Source organism: Uranotaenia lowii, chromosome 2, assembly GCF_029784155.1.
Source record: "Uranotaenia lowii strain MFRU-FL chromosome 2, ASM2978415v1, whole genome shotgun sequence".
NCBI classification, from domain to species: Eukaryota; Metazoa; Arthropoda; class Insecta; order Diptera; family Culicidae; genus Uranotaenia; species Uranotaenia lowii.
In genome coordinates, this window is record NC_073692.1 from 207,528,880 (window position 1) to 207,549,504 (window position 20,625).

At 37.7% G+C, this 20,625-nt stretch overlaps 1 protein-coding gene across 1 annotated transcript in view; it reads left to right on the forward strand.

The window, feature by feature from the left end:
• The window catches only part of LOC129745496 (out at first protein), a 328,792-nt gene extending 323,157 nt beyond the window's left edge, over positions 1–5,635 (forward strand). The window contains exon 5 of the mRNA XM_055738603.1: positions 4,866–5,635. Coding sequence (XP_055594578.1) covers positions 4,866–5,179 — 314 coding nt within the window. The 3' untranslated portion in view covers positions 5,180–5,635. The remainder of the gene's footprint in view (positions 1–4,865) is intronic.
• The last annotated feature ends 14,990 nt before the right edge of the window (positions 5,636–20,625 follow it).

Consider the following 20,625-nt stretch of genomic DNA (forward strand, 5'->3'; position numbering starts at 1 on the left):
CACCACTCGTACCCGATACTTTTTCTCTTCTCCGGAGTTAGACCCCGCATTTTGAAACGTAATTACAAACTAAATGTTTTTTGATGTTATCACGTTCAGAAAGGTGTAAACAAAAGGACGCAACCAGTAGAACTCGAAAAAAATATTCGATTCAAAATGACCGTTAACATTAGGTGTGCCTTTTTTTCTCGAGTTTTTTCCTTGATTTGTGTTGAGTAATTCCTGGACATGAACCAAATTTGGCCGGATATTGCACGGATTTTTGGTCGACATGTTAGAAAGGCTTCTCAGAAATTTGGAATTGTTTCACTAAATTGGCTGTATCTTTGACAAATTTGCATTGAAAAATCTTGGTTCAAAGATGAAAAAATGTTTGATCTAGTACCAAATCAAGTTTTGTCAAAAACGATTCATGCGATCAAAAATGATGCCGGGTGGAAAATGAGGTTCATAATCGCCAAACAGACGATTTCATACTTTTTGGACGGATGCTTGTATGGAAAACATCGTAATGTTTTCTTGGATTTTTCTATCGCAAAATCACAGTTTATCACAAAGAATGTTTTAAATTGATAGAAACTTCATTCCTGCTGTGTTTAGAAATAGAAATTATCCCAACAGAACTGGTTTGTTTGTTTGTTGTTGAATTATAGAGACTTTAAATTAAACGTTCATTCATCTCTTAGTTAACTAAACTTTATCGAGCATGTCGATTTCTTTTAGAAATGTGATCACTAAGTTTTCCATTTCTGTGTCGTTGCACAACATAGTTCTTATAGATGTTGGTAGCTGCAATCTTTTTCTTATATCGTCATATTGACGACAATTCAGCAGGAGATGTTCCACGTCCAGTCGCATGTCAACAGAACTGGTATTTAAACACAAGAGCGAATATAACACTCGCTTTAATTGTGTATCAAATTTGTTTATTTATCAGTATATTTAGCAGGTCATTTCTGAAATTCTGTTCTTCTTATTTTAAACTCCGTTGAAATATTTGATAAATTTTGATTTTCTGAAAGAAAAAACCAAGAATATATGGACTACGTTGTATTCCACACAAACATCCGTCCAAAAAAGAATTAAATCGTCTGTTGGGCAATAGTGAACCTCATTTACTACTCGGCACCATTTTTGGTCGCGTTAATCGATTTTGACGAATTTTGGCCTGGTACAAGATCGAACATTTTTACATTTTTAGTAGACCAAATTTCAGGATTTTTCAACGAAAATTGTCAAAGATACAGCCAATTTAGTGAATCAATTCTAAATTTCCCTTTTTACGGGAATAACTTTATCTTTATTTTCAGTCATTGTAAAGACTTCAAATTTTGTAGAGTGTTAATTGGATAATTGAACTAGATTGTCTGAAAGTTCCATGACAAAATATCAACCGAGAGAGAAATGACAGCTTGTCAAAAATGGAAGAGAGAGCGCAGCTTCACGCGATTTCATTTTGAACGCAACTTTAGATCAACTTTAATTGAGAATAAGAAATCTATAGCGACTTGATAACCTGCTGATTAGATGGCGTTTTATTTAGTCTAATGAAACCCTGGCCAAAAGTGTTTAGAGTTCAGACACTTTCAAAGCATTCTATCGATTCTAACTTTTAGGAAAAACGAGATTATAATTCAAAATTGATTAAAATTTTGATACATTATTTATTCAGTTTTATTCATGCCATTATGGCTATCAGTTTGCTTCGGATTTCTTATACAATAGTTTTGAATCATTTTTACCCCTGAATGTATGCATAATATTTCACACTTTTCGAATACAGTAAGGTTTTTTTTACACTGATATACGTACCGCGTAAAAACAAACCGTGCAAAAAAAAAAACCGTGTTAATTCTCGAAAACCGTGTAAAAAAGACCATTCAAATCCTGCAGCTTTGAAATTTGAAACAATAAGACATGTAACTTGGCATTTAAGACCTGAGACCTGAGACTTGAGACTTGAGACCTTAGACTTGAGAATGTAGACTAGAGACATGAGACCTGAGATCTGAGACCTGAGACTTGAGACTTTAGACATGACACCTGAGACCTGAGTCCAGGGACCTGAGATCTGAGACATGAGACCTGAGACCTGAAGAATGAGACCAAAGACATGGGACATTTGACCTGAGACTAGAAACCTAAGACATAGAACACGAGACCTGAGATTTAAGACTTAAGGCATGACACGTGAGACCTGATACATGAGACATGAGACCTGAAAGAAGAGACATGAATTATTAGAAATTCGACATTTGACATTGGACCTGCGACCTGCGACCTGAGACATGAGACATAAGACATGAGATCTGAGCCATTAGACAAGAGCCATGAAACATTAGACCTGAGACATGAGACTTTAGACCTTAGACAAGCTACTAGTGTTAGTACCGCGAGAAATTAGTTTAGCTTCGAAAAACATTGACTATACGTGGAGTTCTATAGAACTGGTTTCTCATGTTGCCCACAGTGGTCCATCTAGTAGCAGTAGCCAGAAAAACTGCATACTGGAACCAGCATCAGCCCAATGTAGGCCCGTTGATTGATTTTAATAATTTATGATTTCATCGGTTTTTCATTCGCTATGCTACTGAAATTAATAAAACCGAATTGATAAATCATCCAATATGTGTTCTTTCTCGACGAAGAACACGTAAATACTAAGTTTGTTGATACATTAACATGAATTACTCCAGTTTTAATAAATTTTACCTAATATTTGTATGGTGGCTTAGGGTTACCAGATCCCGCAACTCCATAAAGAGTACATCGAGATCATTTACCCAAAAAGTCAGGAGAAAAGATACAAATTCAGTTTTCTGAGCTCCCAGCCATCAGGTTGATACAAGATCCCTTTAATTATCGAGCTTTGCGTCCGGATGGTATGCAAAACAGAAGGAAAAGGATGTATGTACATATTTCGTATTATGAGAGGAAGCCTTTAATAGATTTGTTGAAATGTTCGACAACACCAGTATTCGGATTAATATGCGCATAAAACTTGCTTCTCCTCTACACTTTTACAGTTAATTTTTCAATCTCGTTCGAAGATTGCAAATGTTTCAAAAATAAAGCTAAATATTTAAAGAAATTACAACGCATTAAATCTAGAAAAAAATAATTCTAAGATTGAACAACAATCGTTAATTGGAATAGAAAATCATAGATTTTGAAATCCCAAAAGCTCAAGAAAAACATACCGCCACCCCCTTGCCCCTCCCTTTGCTCTTTTGGGTTGTATACACACAAATTTTTCACACAGTTCTTAAAATTGATCTTTATGAAATAATTAATTTCAATGTATTTATAACAAATCATGTAGTGTGCTTCTAGAAATTTCCACCCCTAAAAAGTGTCTATTTCAGCAATTGGGAATAGATTTATATCGGGGAATCGAAAAGTTACGTACTTTATGCAAATATAATTTCGAATGATCTTCCAATCGATCATACGCCTCAAATCTTCAAGTACGCTTATTCAAAACTTCCCGAACTGTATCCAATTTTTAAAAAAAACCTATCAACTACCACAAACTGAATTTATAGGAAAAATCATACTCATTGCAAATACTCCTCCCGGGGCAACGCAGAACGCACTAGCGAGCGCTGTAGTTCAATCTGGAACCATAAAAATGACACTTAAAAGACCGCAGCGGGGAAATAGATCGTAATAAAAAATATATAGGGATATGATATTTTCCGATTATGCTTCATCGGAATCAACGATCCACAAACGCAACCACGCTACGCTAGAAAGCATCTGACATAGTCCTGGGAAGGGAGTGGGATCGGAAGAAAGCCATTGAAAAGCCTGTGGCTATGAACGTTTAACCCTTTGCCACTTCTTTCATTTTAAATATTTTTGTGAGATAAATTTCTTAAAAATACTGTTGAACAAAATTTCAGTTGGAACGAATCTAGGATCAAAATCTAACGTCAAAATTGTTTTGTGTAAAATTGATATTCTTGACAGTAAAGGGTTGGGTGAGACCGACAACGGATTAGACACGTATTTTTTTTTCACCTCCTCCGGTTGCGTTGGTTGGTTTGTCTGGGAACTTTGTCTGCTGCAGGGATGAGTGGCAATAACATCCCTCTCTGATACAGGAGAGTTCCATATATTTATTCAAACGTAGAGCTTGAAAGATATTCTAGAAATTGCTTCCGTTGGCGTAAAAAAAGGAAAAAAACCCGGATCGATGATAACGAAGTCGTTCGTTATGAATTTCGTTTTTGCTGCTTCTGTGTATGAATATACTACCTTGCTTTGTTCAGCAGATTCTAGAACTCAGCTGGAAATTGATTGCAATTTAGCTTCTATTCTGCCTTCAGTTTCCGGGTTTACATGCTCAAGATAGAAAGTTTATTTCTTTGGAAAATTGAAAAATAAATTTGGCTTGTCATCTAGAGTAGATTCTATTTGTAACATTAACATTATAGAGCTCCTTTCTCTCAAAGTTCTAAAAACTAAGCCTCCATAAATCCTATTGATCATATTATCACATTAATTTCAAAGAAATATATAATTTTTGCTGCTAAAATGGTCTATTATTCATTCATAGGCATAGGAGGGATGAAATGCAGATTTTGAATGGAGTTAGTTGATGGAAACAGTATACTTAGATCAATATCTCTACATTTATTTAAATTAATCTTTATTATATATTGCCTTTAACTTTTATAATTTAAACTAGTTGACCCACTTTTGCTTGCTACACCTTTCAAAAATAAATTAAATTTGATAAAATGATTGAAATTAAGTTGTATTTCATAAGCAGCATTTCAAACCAAATTTCAAAATAATTTAGAAGCATTGATCAAAATGAGTTTTTTTTATTAACACTTTACCCTTCTTATCTTCCGCAGGATCCTCCATATCGATTCTGGAATCGGCGGTTAAACCGTTCCCGACGACCAACACCGGCGGCAGCAGTCCGGCTTCGTCCCGCTGCAGCGACGTGTCCGCCATCTGGGCTCCCTGCATCTGCTCCCTGGAGATGTGCATCGGATGGTATCCTTGTGGCCTGAAGTACTGCAAGGGCAAACCGGACAACAATCCGCTGCTGAACGGCGGCGCTGGAGGAACTTCCAGCTATCGCTGTGGCATCAAAACTTGCCGCAAGTGCCATCAATACTCGTACTACGTGCGGGAAAAGCAGCAGTGCCTGTGGGATGAATGACGACCGCGTCGAACGGAATTGCCGACATGGATCAGCATAAGGATCGGGGGGAAGGATCAACACAATCGAACGACAACGACGACAACCCCGAAGAAGGAGGACCCCGACGACGAGATGAACGACGTCAAAAACTCTACAACAACAACAACTAGCATTAAGCCTTACGATTATAAGTCTAACGAATCTAGCATAAGTCCTGGCCGGAAAGTCCGACCGGAAACAGTCAAACAACAAAAACCGCGAACCGGAACAATCAGTGAATTTAGTTTTATACTTCGAGATGATAGGAAACCGGTAACGATCGCGGATACAGAGTCCGAAGGTAGGAGCGATCGGTTCTGGATCGTCCGGAATCGGATGTTTCCGCCGACGGATATCTTAGAGCTCGGTGCAGCTTTTGTGTCGCCGAGGGTGTATGAGAAGATCAATAAAATTATTTTATAGCACAAATGAGAATCTGATATGTGTATGTTTTAATTCTGAATCCGAACTATCTGTTGTTGGTTTCGGTAAGTAATTTTGGTCACGTTTCTTTCGGTAGCGAAAATAGAATCGATACTCGCACTCCTTGACAATCTGAACTACCTTCTTGTTTATACTGAGTCAAGGTGAAAAGAAAGTCAGAGGGCATAAAATTAAAAAATGAGAAAAAAAACCTTTCGCTTAGAGTACGTTTGAGGAAGCTGTACATGAAAATACTGTCGCAATATGAAGTAGGCAGGATGATGAACACTAAGAAGAGAGAAGTTTCAAATTACTTCGATGTTATGTTCATTGGCTTGTATGACTTCGTCATAATTACCGTTTTTTTATTAATAAACCTGACTTAGGAACATTTTATGTGACTGGAACTACAGGGTGGCAACGTGAAAGTTGTTTATTTCATGAAACTCAAACCAGTTTTCATCTCTCTTCGGAATCGTTTTCAACATCATCTTTAAATAGTAAATAACAAACTAAGAACCTACTGAAATAAAAAAAACACCTTGGGATTTGATATCGGCCCGTAGACGCTTTCCAAAGCGCAAGCTGCTCACACGACTTAGTTCGGCATTTCGTCTCAATTTTTCAACAAACGTTTTTAAATGTGTCCAGTTGACAGCAACAGTTTTTCTTTATTAATTCTCAAAGTTTTCGTCTTACGACATAATTTTTTGAACGGTCTATGGCAACCGTTCTCCAATTTCTCGGACATCCCACATTCGCCAGATCACGCCCCACTTGGTCTAACCACCTTGGTTATTGCGCTTCTGCTCGTCTCGTCCCTACCGGATTCGTAGCGAACACCTGTTTTGCAGGACACTTGTCCGACATTCTCGCAACATGTCCCGCCCAGCGTATCCGTCCAGCCTTCACCACCTTCTGGATACTTGGTTCGCCGTAGAGTCGCGCGAGCTCGTGGTTCATCCTTCGCCTCCACACTCCGTTCTCCTGCACGCCGCCAAAGATGGTTCTTAACACTGTGCGCAGGTCCTCCTCGACCAATATATATTCACGTCTCGTGCCCGTAGAGGAAAACCGGTCTAATGAACGTTGTGTACGGGTTACACTTCGTGCGAGGGTTCAGTCGCTTGTGGAGTCCATAGTAGGCACGACTTCCGTTGATAATTCCTCCGGGTCTCACGGCTGGTGTCATTGTCTGCGGTCACCAGTGAGCCGACCCAGCAAACATTTAAGAGGGTATATCGCAGGAACAACAGAATTAATCAAACGAATATACCAGATAAAAAGATTGTATTAAACTTACCAAAATAGCATATAGCTATAAAAGTGGAGGCGATATATCTACAATGACAAGATTTTAACGATTCGATTTCCCCACAAAAAGCAAAATATACGATTTGAAGTAATTTGAATAAAAAGAAAAAAAAAATTCCCCGACCGAGATTTAAACTCCAGCCTCCGAGTTGTCTGTCTGGTATCTTACCACGATGCCAACTCATCAGTTGAAATGATTTGCGCTATAGCTCTATATGTAAGATTTTCTGTTCACGAACCGGTCAAAGGAAGAAAGAAGGAAGGATCTCCCATTTATCGTAAATCAATTCACTCAAATCGTAAATGTCGAATTAGCATATTCTCAACTATTTGGAGACATATTTACGAATTGACAAAACTGCTATCCGATTCAACTTTTTTTGGGCAAAGCTTGTCGTGAATGAATGATAGAAAATCACTCAATACCAACTTGTTTTCGATGGTTATTGAAAATGTCCAAATATTCGATTTGGATTATCATTTCTATTACGATTTCATGTTAGCTGGGGAGATAGACAAAGTCTTCGACTATCTCCAGCTCGTCGCCGTCGCCGATCGTGGCCTTGTTTTTACTGGACAGGCGGGTTCGGTTGGTCTCGGATCCGCAGGCCAGCATGTACTTCGTCTCGGACCTATTAATCATCAACCCAATCCTTCCTGCTTCGCGTTTCAGTTTGCGGTAGATCTCCTCCACCGCAGCAGATGATCTGCCGACTATATCAAGGTCATCGGCAAAGCAGATAAGTTGACTGGATCTGTTGAAAATTGTGCCCCGCATTTCGCCCACCGCTAGTCGAATAACACCTTCTAGCGCCACGTTGAACATCATGCAGGATAGACCATCACCTTGTCGAAGCCCCCTGCGCGATTCTAATGAACTCGACAATTCACCCGAAATCCGCACACAGCACTGCGTTCCACCCATCGTCGCCTTGATCAGTCTGATCAGCTTCCCGGAAAAGCCGTTCTCGTCCATGATTTTCCATAGCTCGTTACGGTCGATCGTGTCGTATGCGGCTTTGAAGTCGATGAATAGATGATGCGTAAAGACTTGGTGTTCCCGGCATTTTTGAAGGATTTGCCGTAATGTGAATATCTGGTCCGTCGTAGACCGTCCCTCCATGAAGCCCGTATGATGACTTCCCACGAATCTGTTTGCTTGTGGCGTTAGGCAGCGGAGTAGGATTCGTGACAACACTTTGTAGGCGGCATTGAGGACAGTGATCGCTCGGTAGTTCTTACAGTCCAATTTGTCGCCTTTCTTGTAGATAGGGCATATTACCCCCTCCTTCCACTCCTCCAGTAGCTGTTCTATGTCCCAATCGGCCAACTTGTCCGGGCCCATTTTGATGAGTTCAGCTGCGATACCATCCTTCTCAGCCGACTTGTTTCTATTCAGCTGGCGAATGGCTTCCTTAACTTAACTCATCGTTGGGAGTGGCTCCTCTACGTCGTTGGCTATGCTGACGATGTACCTTCCCCCACCGTCTTGATCTTCGCATGTACGCCGTTCAGGTGTTCATCGAAGTGCTGCTTCCACCTTTTGATCACCTCACGATTGTCCGTCAGGATGCCCCCGTTCTTATCCTGGCGCATTTGGGCTTGCGGCACGAGACTTTTGCGGGATGCGTTGATTTTCTGATAGAACTTTCGTGTTTCTCGGAAACGATGCAGCTGCTCTAGCTCCTCGAGCTCCTCCTCCTCCAGGTGGCGCTTTTTCTCCTGGAAAATTCGGACTCGCTGCCTCTTCCGCTGTCGGTGATTTTCCATATTTCGATGGATGCCTCTTTGCACTACTGCTGCCCGCACGGCATTCTCTTCGTCCATCACCCTCCTACAATCCTCGTCGAACCAGTCGTTCCGTCGAATTCGCTCCACATTACCGATTATGTTCTCCGCAGCACTGTTGATGGCTGTCTTGGGATACCATCCAACAGTCCTCGAGAGGGGCTTCGTCAAGCTCGCTATCTGCCGGCAGCGCTGCTTCGACCGATTGCGCGTAGTCTGCCGCGACCTCAGGTTGCTTCAGTCGTGCGCTATTTAACCGAGGGGGGCGCCGGTTTCGTGTGTTGTTCACTTCGGAGAGTTTTGGGCGCATCTTCACCATCACCAGATAGTGATCTGACTCGATGTTGGCGCCTCGACAGGATCTGACGTCGATGATGTCCGAGAAGTGCCGGCTGTCAATCAAAACGTGGTCGATTTGTGATTGCGTTTGGTACGGTGATCTCCAGGTCAACTTATGTGGGAGGCGGTGCTGGAAAAAGGTACTACGTACGGCCATTCGTTGGAAGGCGGCGAAATCAATAAGTCTGAGGACGTTTTCGTTGGTCAGCTGCTGCGCACTGAACCTTCTAATTGTCGGTTTGAATTCCCCCTCCTGGCCGACCTGAGCGTTAAAATCCTCGATGACGATCGTGATACCATGTTTTGGGCAACGGTCGTGTTCACGCTCCAGCTGCGCGTAAAATTCATCTTTGTCGTCACCGGTACTTCCAAGGTGAGGCTGTGCACGTTGATGTTGCTGATGTTGAAGAACCGGCCCTTGATTCTCAACCGGCACATTCGTGAGTTGATCGGCCACCACCCGATCACGCGCTTTTGCATGTTTCCCATTACTATAAAAGCTGTTCCAAGCTCGTGTGTGTTGCCGCAGCTCTGGTAGATGGCACGACGATCTGGGTACGTTCGTTGCGTGGAGCCCTTCCAACATACCTCCTGCAGCGCTACGATGTCGAATTTGCGGCTCTTCAATTCCTTGGAGAGCTCGTGGGTATTGCCCACAAAATTTAGAGATCGGCAGTTTCATGTTCCATGTTCCAAGTTTCCAATCGCTAGTTCCTTTTCGTCGCGTGGGTCTTTGCCGATTTCCATCCGAAATTTGTTGTTTGTTGTTCGTTGCTTATGTTTTTTTGTAGTCACGGGCTCGCAAGGCCCGCAGCTAACCCCACTATCTCGCAGAAGGACCGTCGTGATGTTGCTGTTTTGGGTCCCGAACACCACCAGGACGTTGTTGCACTCCGCACGCCCTCCCTGACATGGTTCGGTTACCTGTCCGGGGTAAGATGCAACAAAATGCAGAACAAACAGACACCTTTGAAATCTCCTTCCCATATGTCGGAGAATGATTGCTTTGCATCACACAATTGTCAACATTGAAGTTGTATTCATCTAAACCTTTATTTTTATTATTTTAGCTAGTAGAATTTTTTGGAGTATTTTTAACCCCTAAGTGTAGGCAGCATCATATGTTCAGAACAAATCTAAAAGTTTGTTTTAGCAGAACCAAAAATTGCAGTTGTTGTTTTCATGCGTAATGGCCTTTATGGCACCACAATTTTATCAAAATATGCTAATTAATCGCCGAAAATCAATTTATTCATATACTAATATTCATATGTTTTTATTAGATTTTTCATTAAAAGCAAATTTTGTTGCAAGTTACCCCTTTTTTTCAAATACAGTGGAAATCACATGTTTTTAGAAAATTAAAAATGACTGAACAAATAATAAAATTTTTTTGACTACGTCAATTTGATGTCCCATTAACCTTAAAATTTTTGATTCATAAGGGGTATTATTAATTATGAACAGGGTTGGCATAATTCAACGGTCAACGGTAAAATGGTCCTTCAAACTCATTTGACTGCTCCGTAACGACCAGTCAATTCGTTTGCCAGTCATTCATTCCCCAGTCATTTGAAGCTAAAATAATAACCTAGTCAAGCAATCGCATTTCAACGACCGATGACGAAAAAGAAACGCATTTATTATTATTGTTACTCTTGCCAGCAAGCCGAAGACGACCGAAGACGAAAAAGAAACGCATTTATTATTATTGTTGCTCCTGTCAGCAAGCCCGTTTTCAGTTTTTTATTGCTATTGTTGCTCTCTGCCAGCAAGTCGTTCAATTAGTTGTACCTGCCGGCAGCAGCCGATCGAGGATGTGTAAGAGCTTCGCCAGTCGCATGACGGAGAAATGTTGATTGTTGTCGTGCTTTATCCGTCATGCGAGTAGTGAGGCTCCGTCAATTGAGTAAGGTGCCGATCGTTTGATGAAAAAAAAACTAGTCGGGTCAAGCGTGACGGGCGAAATTTACCAACCCTGATTATGAACATAATTTTTTAGAAGGTATTGAAGTTGAAAAGTGTTGCATGTTGCTCCAGTTGACGGTATTTTTTTTAAATTTTAATTAAAATAACATTAAAAATCATCCTGTTGAAATGAAAGCTGCAATACAATGATGATTAATTCAAATTTTTAAATGTTTTTTTTTCTGTTTTCATTATCTGATCGAAAAATAGTTTTCTAATAATTGTTTTGTACCTGAAATTAAGACTCTGTATTTATTTATACATAAGTATCTAAATTCTACTAAAATAAATGTTTTACTCGTAAACAATTTATCTTCCATGCCAAAGTTGGTTCCATTTGCTTGATCAGTTTCTAAGTCCTCAATAACAACAATATTATGATCCCTTGTTATATTATGAAAATGAATGAATACATTTCTCGTAGCCTTATCTAAACCAAATTTGCTTCAAAAATGTATGGGTGCTCCCCGCTTTCTTTTTTAACTCCCCACAGAAAAAAAGGGAGGAGTCTTAAATAATCATTTCGTATTTCCTAATACTGTCTAAGTCAGAAGGACTAAAACCTAGAGCAATCCCCCCCAGTTCTTGGTCTAGAGCCACGAGAACTGATCCGGGGTGGGCACTACATCGACCTCTTTTTCGGCGACTTGACTGGCTCTCGACGGCAACGGAGGCCTTCGAGGGCGGTCTTGGGCAAGGCAAGGACTCCACTAGATCGCAATCAAACACCGGTCTTTCAGTTTTTATATGTATATTGTTATAAATGATGTTAAGTGTAAGCCGGCTGGAACGCTGCTTCGACGATGGTGGACGATGGTGGTTGATGGCTGGGTTGCTTGGCTGGACAAACGGTGGACAATTTGGCGATCACGTGGACGGTCAGGTGGCCGAGTGGGTGTTTGAAGGCTGGCCTGGTGGATCAATGAAACTGCAGATGGCCGAACCTAACCTTAACTCAACCTACTGTGGGCTGCACCTGCGGTTAGTTCGGATGGGGTTTGGCTTGGCTGCTTTGTGGCTCGATTGAGCTAATCCCGCACTGCTTGGTTGCTTCCCGACAAGATGGCTGAAGCACCTTCACACACCTGGCTTAACCCGGCTTGGCTCGAATTTGAGCAAGTTAATTAAATGGGTCCTAGGAAAAATGGTCCATTAGCACGGCGTAAGGATCAGATTTCATCTCGTTTGGTTCTACCTCATTTCTTCGTGATAATCTTCGCAAGAATCTTTCCACTGGTCAAATAACTTTATAAGTATGCACTTATCTGTACTGCACTGACCGAGATACGAACGTGGAAAGACTTAGTCAGATTCATGTATTTGCCGGCAGACCTTAGTTTTTTCCTCTTTTTTTGTTCTTTTTAGCCTTTTCCGTTAGTGTGTCCAACCTTACATTTTACCTGTGTCCAACATTTTCCAATGAAAAACCTTTTAGCTTGTTCCTTGTTTTGTCTTGTGTTTCTGTACGTGTTGTGAGATTTGCCTGCATGTAATTTAAAGTGACCGTTAGGAGCACCTAGCTAGCTCAACCTAATTTCTTTCTATTAACAATATTTTTCTTTCCTCAATCAATTCATTCAATACTTTATTTGATATTTGATTCACGACTAAATAACTTAACGTTAAGCGACACATATTTATTTAAACTGAAATGTGTACTAATGTTTCGTTACACGTCTTCATATATCGCTTGCCTACATTCAGGATTATCAAAGCTTCGCAACGTGGGGTGCGTTCACCTCTCGTTCGCTTTTCCTGAGTGTTTCTAGGAAGGTGGTAAGGGGCAAAACGCTCAACCGGTAACATTCCATAAACTCTCTCGTGCCAAATTAGGCCCCAATTGTTTAAAAATTAAAGCCCTCCTCTTCCCTATTTATCAACCAAATGGAAAGAGGTAGAGTTCCCAAATAATTGAAGAAAAAAATCCTTTATCAAAATAAAAACTTCAGACCCGATAAGCGATCCCTTCCCGTGGTATGATCTGGTCCAATTTTGGCATTGCACCTTGTACTAGGCCTTTAATCAATTTTAGCCTGCAGCGCAACATATTTCGTAAGTTTTAAATGTCATTGTCACTTAATATGACCTCAACTTAGCTTAAAGTTGGAACATTTCCAAAAATGCTTTTTTTCTCTTATTTCATCAACATGGCCAAAACTTGAAAGAATCCTGGAAAATGGAAAGACTTGCGTCCATCATTTTTCTTTTCAACGTTGTATCTGTTACTTATTGAATGCAGTGCATACACAACTACGGCTAGGCCAATAGACTGAGTCGATTTGGGGTCATTTTTGAATTTCTTAAACCCTGGTTCTGCCTAATAAGATACTAAGTTACGGTCTTCAACATAGTTGTTCAGCGGGAAATTTCCTTCAGAAAATTTATAAATTGGCACAAAAACCATCAGCTGGCTCGGTTCCACGGAAGAAACAAAAATGATGGTGATTTTTCAGTACAAAATATTCAATTTTCCCATACAAACCTAAAAGTTCAAATTTACTCATGTAAACGTTACTTAAAAATTCTGCAAAAATCATGGATGTGTTTTGGACCAAAACTAAGGTTTTAAGACCCCAGGGTTCGAGAAATTCAAAAATGACCCCATATCGACTCAGTCTACTGGGCCAACCATGTGATGAAAAGATACAGCATCAAGGAGAGGAATGCAACGTGGAGTTTCCTACCAAATGCTTCATATGAATTTTAAAATATTTACATGTACGATTATTGTTAACTCTTGAAGTTAATACTTATTTGAATGATAGCCAGACAAGGAATGAATCTTTATTATGATCTTTCCATCTTATATGCTGTATGACATCTGATTCTGAGTTGCTGCGATAAGGATAAATGCATTCTGTGTTGCTATGATCAGATTGCTAGGCGATGGAAGCGCTGACGAATTTGGGTGATGGTTTTGCACTAGTGCAAGTGGGATGCAGCTATGATTTCACCCAACTTTTGACAGTTCTAAAGGGGTTTTTCTTAAGGAGAGAAGGAATAACTTTTCGCGTCCATCGCCCATTATGTACATACACTGCCGGCCAAAAGTTTGGGATCACCCACTAAAAAACATGCAAATTTTGATCGTTCATATCTCAGCCGTCTTAGGACATATTGAAAATCTTCTGATCTCATTTGAAAGATAATGAGCAATAGCTATCTCGGAGGTATTTTGCCCAAATATAATGTTTTAGTTTTGAACTTTAAACTTAACCTAAAGTTATAACATTTTCAAAAAATCGCACTCAATATTCAAAGCCGATCATCTCGGGATAGGGTGGACCAAATCTCAAAATTTGAGTGGCATTAGAATTCCTGTTCTTTGCTTCTCAAAACACAATCAAAAAATTTTTTGAAAAAAATCAAAAACGTATTTTTAAATTATAAAATAGACACTTGAGTTGTCGTCCAAAAGTTTGGGATCACCTCTTTGTATGGTGAGTTTGGGATCATTCTTATAAAAACATGCAAATTTATTTTATTCATATCTTTCTCATCTAACATCGTTATGCAGATCTGAAAGGTTCATTTGGAAGCTAAGGAATTGTTATTTTTTAATAAATTCATTCAAAAATAATATTTTGAAGTGATAACCATAAAAAAATCACCTGAAATTTATTGTTTTTTTGAAAGTTCCCAGATTTTTTTTATAGTTCTCACCTTAAAATATAATTTTTCAATGAATTTATTAAAAAACAACAATTCCTAAGCTTCCAAATGAACCCTTCAGATCTGCAATACGATGTTAGATGAGAAAGATATGAATAAAATAAATTTGCATGTTTTTATAAGAATGATCCCAAACTCACCATACAAAGAGGTGATCCCAAACTTTTGGACGACAACTCAAGTGTCTATTTTATTAATTAAAAATGCGTTTTTGAATTTTTTCAAAAATTTTTTTGATTGTGTTTTGAGAAGTAAAGAACAGGAATTCTAATGCCACTCAAATTTTGAGATTTGGTCCACCCTATCCCGAGATGATCGGCTTTGAATATTGAGTGCGATTTTTTGAAAATGTTATAACTTTAGGTTAAGTTTAAAGTTCAAAACTAAAACATTATATTTGGGCAAAATACCTCCGAGATAGCTATTGCTCATTATCTTTCAAATGAGATCAGAAGATTTTCAATATGTCCTAAGACGGCTGAGATATGAACGATCAAAATTTGCATGTTTTTTAGTGGGTGATCCCAAACTTTTGGCCGGCAGTGTATATGATAAGTTGTTGGTATGTTTAATTTCAAGTGCTAAAATTAAAGATAATCTAAAATAATGAATTGATCTCACCAAAAACTGCGAAAGTTGACACAGATACAAACATGTTGATTTAATTGATGCCATCTGGAACCCTTTTCTAGCTACAAAGTATTAAATAATTACACGTTATAACCCGCAAATAATTGGAACAAGATATTTCTACTAAATTTACATGACTTATGACGTAATGTAAATTCCCGAAACGAGAAAAAATGACATTGTGAATTAACATGACCATAACTATGAAACCGTTCCGGCTCATTGTTTCTTTTTAGTTTTTGAATTATTATTTTATCAATTTCTAGCCATCAGCCTTGTAACAAAGCATGACAACGATTAAAAAGATATTCAAAATGGTTTACCCAACTGAAATCCACGAGCTCCAGATTTTGAACGGCATTTTCTTAGCGCATCAAATCGAACTTCCTTCTTACCAGTCGGCCGTTCGGTGTTTGTTTGTGAAACGATTCTGCTACAGGGTGTATCTGAATTTTTTTTGTAGTTCCGTTTATACTTTTTATTATCGATTTTGGTTGATATTTTTCGGTGAAAATTAAGTCAAAATTGTTAGAATAAAAGTTTTACACAATTTTCCGTCACTTTTAACTACACTAGAAGCACTTACAATTGTTTCGCCGTGTGCTTTCCTAACGGCTGTCTAACTTACTTTGAGTCAGATTTTGAATCGCTTCTAGTAGCTTGCGTTTTGCGTTCTTGGTGACGTCGTGCAGTCGGTTTTTGTCGTCGTGTTTGGGGTCGTCGTTTTCGAATTCTTTCTTGAGAACTGTGGCGTCGCTCTTAGTTTTTTGATTATTGAGCTGTATATTTTAGAGATCTCGATAGCGTCTTGTTTTATGTTTACTGTATTTCCTTTTTTTCAGTTTTATATGTAATGTTTCAGCATTACTACTTTTTGGATGGATGATTTTGAAAACATTTTGTTCATTTCTTTCTCAAAACATAGCACGTATCCAGTATGTTTTTTTAAATAATATTACTTGTGATTTGTTCGTTGTACATTAAATTATTCTTTGCAAAATGATGGAATGTGTGGAAGGGTTAATGGAACTTGTCATTTGTTTGTTTGAATATTGAACGGTTCTCAACGATTCACTTGCTTATAAATATATGAACCTGATTTTATCTGAATATAAAGAATATAAAGAAAAAAAGCTTTCTTGTGCTGAAATTTTGGTAACGACAAATTGAGAACATTGTTGACCTTATTCTGCAATATTTTATTTAAATTGTAAGTATGACTTCTTTTTGTGCCATTCATTTTTAATAGTAAGATTTCATATTCAGCTTATCGGTTAGAGCTATTCTTATACTAAAAAAATTAATTAGGACAAGAGGTGAACTGTAGCTTTGAACAAAATATCACTTCTATCCAATAAAGTTTATGAAATTTAATCGAGTAATATGAAAAAAAATTCTAAAAAGGCAATAAAACACAATTTATATATGTTGTGAGCAGTTTCAAAAGCATTTCCCTTTTTATTTTTATAAAAATCGGCAAACAATTAGACACACCCTGTGTGCGACTGCAACGTTTTTGATTCCAAACATCGTTTCAAGCAAAAGTCATGTAAAAATACAACAAATTGTTCCAAATGAGAAACGCATGGCTTTTTTCAGGGCTGCTTTATAATATACAACACATATGACTGAATTTTTCATGAATCAAACTTTACATGAAATGTAAAGCTCAGATTTTTTTTTTCATATGATGGTATTTCCTTCGGACTTCAGTGAACCGCTAAATTTCGTTGGTTATAGCCTTTGGTGATGATATTAACTAAATTTTCACAAAATGTCTTCTCCGGCTATCCAAGTTGAGATTTCTTTTTATCTTTTACTGAACCATATATTTCTTCAAATGGCGCTTGTGCCCAACTCGTAACTATCACATGAATGATTTTTCTGGCGAACTGTTAACATTTGTACCGTAATCCGGGGTAATATTGATCACTTTTTTCAATATATTTCGATTATTTTTTCTGTTGAAGGGAATGTGGCATGTTTTATATTTTTAAAACCAGTACTGGTTTCCTGTGGACGTAAAACATGGATGCAGAAATTTATTAGACCTCTTTAAATTTGATTTAAAAATCGTTTTCTTCTCTGTTCAGAATTTGATGCTTTGGGGTGACATTGATCAGTCTCTATTCTGATGGTTTTTAAGGAGTTTTCTTGATCATAAAGGATACAAAACACCTTCATAATATTTACAAATGCTAGTTCATCAATTTAACCTTGATTTTTATCGTTTTATTTAAAAAATAATTATAATCGTAAAAAGAACTATGATGCTGCCTACATTAAGGGGCAAAAATAATTATAATGGCTAAATAATTTAAACTTCAAAATACAAATGAAATTTTACCTTCACACATTTCCCTAAGCCCTCCCACTATTTCCATTTTCATTTTTTCTTCAAAGTTAACGATTTTATAGGGTTCCTATCCATTTGTCCAATACGGGCTTACTTTTGGAAAATGTCCTTATTTTTCTAATATCAAAAATTTATCATTAAATTACTATAAAAATAACACTATGACTGTTCATATACAAAGAAAAAAAGTTGTACTTTCACATTAAACAACACGTTTGCTTCTAAATGCTTTTTGGTATCATCAGGAGAGCTGTTTGTTTGCAAGCCTTGAAAAAATTGATATCTTCAGATTTTAAAATTAGATTTTGTACTAACAGAAAAAAAATTCAAATACAAACCAAATTGAGCCTATTTGATACTCAATTAATAGGCTTTCAAACGTAGAAAACAGTTTTCAAAAATTCAAACTATAGTCTGAGTTATTGATGATAATGTGGAAAAGGTTATTGTTGGTCAAATTTATCCCGGTGATCAAAGTTACCCCGTTTTACGGTACTTCATTTGGTTTTTAAATTTTATTTTTCAATCCATGTACCTACTATTAAATTTGCAGCGCCGAAAAAAACGCGCATCTCATTTTTTAAATGAGATAAAAACAAATGCAATATGGCATAAGATGTCTAAGATATGACCGTACAAAATTTTCATATTTTTTAGGGGATGATGCCAAACTTCTGGCCTGCAGTTAACAGGATTTTAAGAGCTACAAAACCGAACCGTTTATTGATTGTTTATCACAACAACATTTAACGTTCGTGGGAAAGGCCGTATCGCTTAATTCTGACTGAGAGTGGCTCCAGAGAGTAAAATAAGGAAAAATTGTCACAAAAAAATTAACACATTGATTTCAAGTAGTAGAATTTGGACAAATACAGATAATATTTTCGGAAAAAATGGCAAGAAAGGGTGAAATGATATAGTAATATAGTAATGAACGAATAGATTAAAAGCTAACATAACAACAAACATTGAATTAATTAATGGGATAGTAAATCCTTTTTTCGACAACGGTTCTTGTTTGTTGAAAAAAAATTAAACTCGTTTTAAATAACTTTATAAGATATTTGTTTTAAAAGAAACAGGAAAAGAAAGGTCGAAAAAAAATTCTGGATGATGTTATCTTATGCTAGTTCCCAAGAAGCGATCACAGGTGGTGAAATTTCAACTCAAAATTCCCAACAATTCGAAGCCTCAGTTTCACAGACAATAAGTTATACTATTCTTGTGAGATTCGGATTGTCCTACTACCAAATTTTCCGCGAATAGGTCCAGATAAACCCAAGTAACCATAAACATTAAGCCATAACCCTTAATCAGCATTAAATCTACATTTCTAATGCAAGTGAGCATTATATCATCATTCATAATGCTTTTTAGTTTTGTATAAGTTTTATTAATGCATAGAAGCAATAAAAAAAATTAGCACCAATGATAACAATATATGCACATAAAGAGCTACCATATAAAGTTAATAAGCATTAAGACTGTAGCACTAAACCCTAGTAACCATAAGGTTTTAGCCCTAACCCTTAATCAGCATTAAATCAACATTTTTAATTCAAGTAAGCATTATATCAACATTCATAATGCTTTTTAGTTGTAAATCAGCTTTATTAATGCATAGAAGCAATAAAAAAAGTGGTGTGACCCGAGTAGTACTTGAAGTACGGGTTTTTTCACCTACCTTATTAGCATCAAGAGTGGTCGAAATGGTAAAGGCGCAAGGAAAGATAAAGGCTGCTGCGAGATCCTTGGTTCGAGACTCAGGTTATTCATAATTCAATTATAATCACTTCTCATTTCATAGAACCCTTCATTAAGCAGGCACAATCCTTCATTCAGCAGGTTGATTGATATTGTAGATAATGATTTTATATTTTGAATTTCCGTTTCACATCAATCACGATCCATAAATTAAAAAATTAAAAGGTGTTCTAAGTATGCATTGTTAATGCTCTTATACGGCTGGCGAAAAATGACGTTTTGATGGTGCTCCAATTCAGCATTTGTAATTCTTATTAAAGGCTATGTCGTGATAGCATTTATTCAGCCCGCTATTTTGCCTTTTTAGCATTTAATCTGCACCATATGCGCATATAGCGCAAAACAAGCATTAGTTCAGTGTTCTATATGGAAAAATAGTGTTGCTTAAGGGCTTTGTTTTAGTGCTTATGGTTACTTGGGAAGTGACCTGTCCCCTGGTATATTTTTACCCAGTTTATCCTTCCCCTCCAGATTACTCAGAACACAAAATAAGTTACACACTGGAATAGGTGTTATGTAATAATGTGAAATTCATATCGTAAATTAAAAAAAAAGTCGATTTAAAATTCAGCATGAATTTTGATCCCAATGTTCAAAAATTACCAGTTTTGATTGTAACATTTTATTTTAAATGCAAGTAAAAAGAGTGGCTCCAGAGAAAATTATTTAAAACCAACTTAATATCTCAAGAATCAGATAAATGTCACAAATCTCTTGATATTTACTAAATAACTGAAACATATTGATGAATCTTCTTCCGCTAAAACTTCTAATCGGTTTTCATAGCGAAGTGATCTCATTGACCTAATTTGGAACATCCTCATCAACGTTTAGTTTTATTTCTCTCCACCCTCCATGCTTGCATTTTATTAGCATACTTAATCGGAAAGCTTAACCAACTTTCAATGTTTTTCCTTAGCCAAACTTTCGCAAAGCCGCTAAACTGCAGTTCGTCTTTTAAGGTTGCTATAACAGTAGATATGTTCGCAGCACTTTTCCTCGCAGCAACCGAAAATCCAAAATGCACCAACTTTGATAAGTAAGCGCCAAAATCTGGTCTAAGTAACTTTCTACTGATAGCGCATCACCATCATCATCGCCGCCATTGCAGCAATTCATTCACGACGGTAAGCCTCCGAGTTGGTGGAAGCCGAAAGTGAGGGGGAAGAAG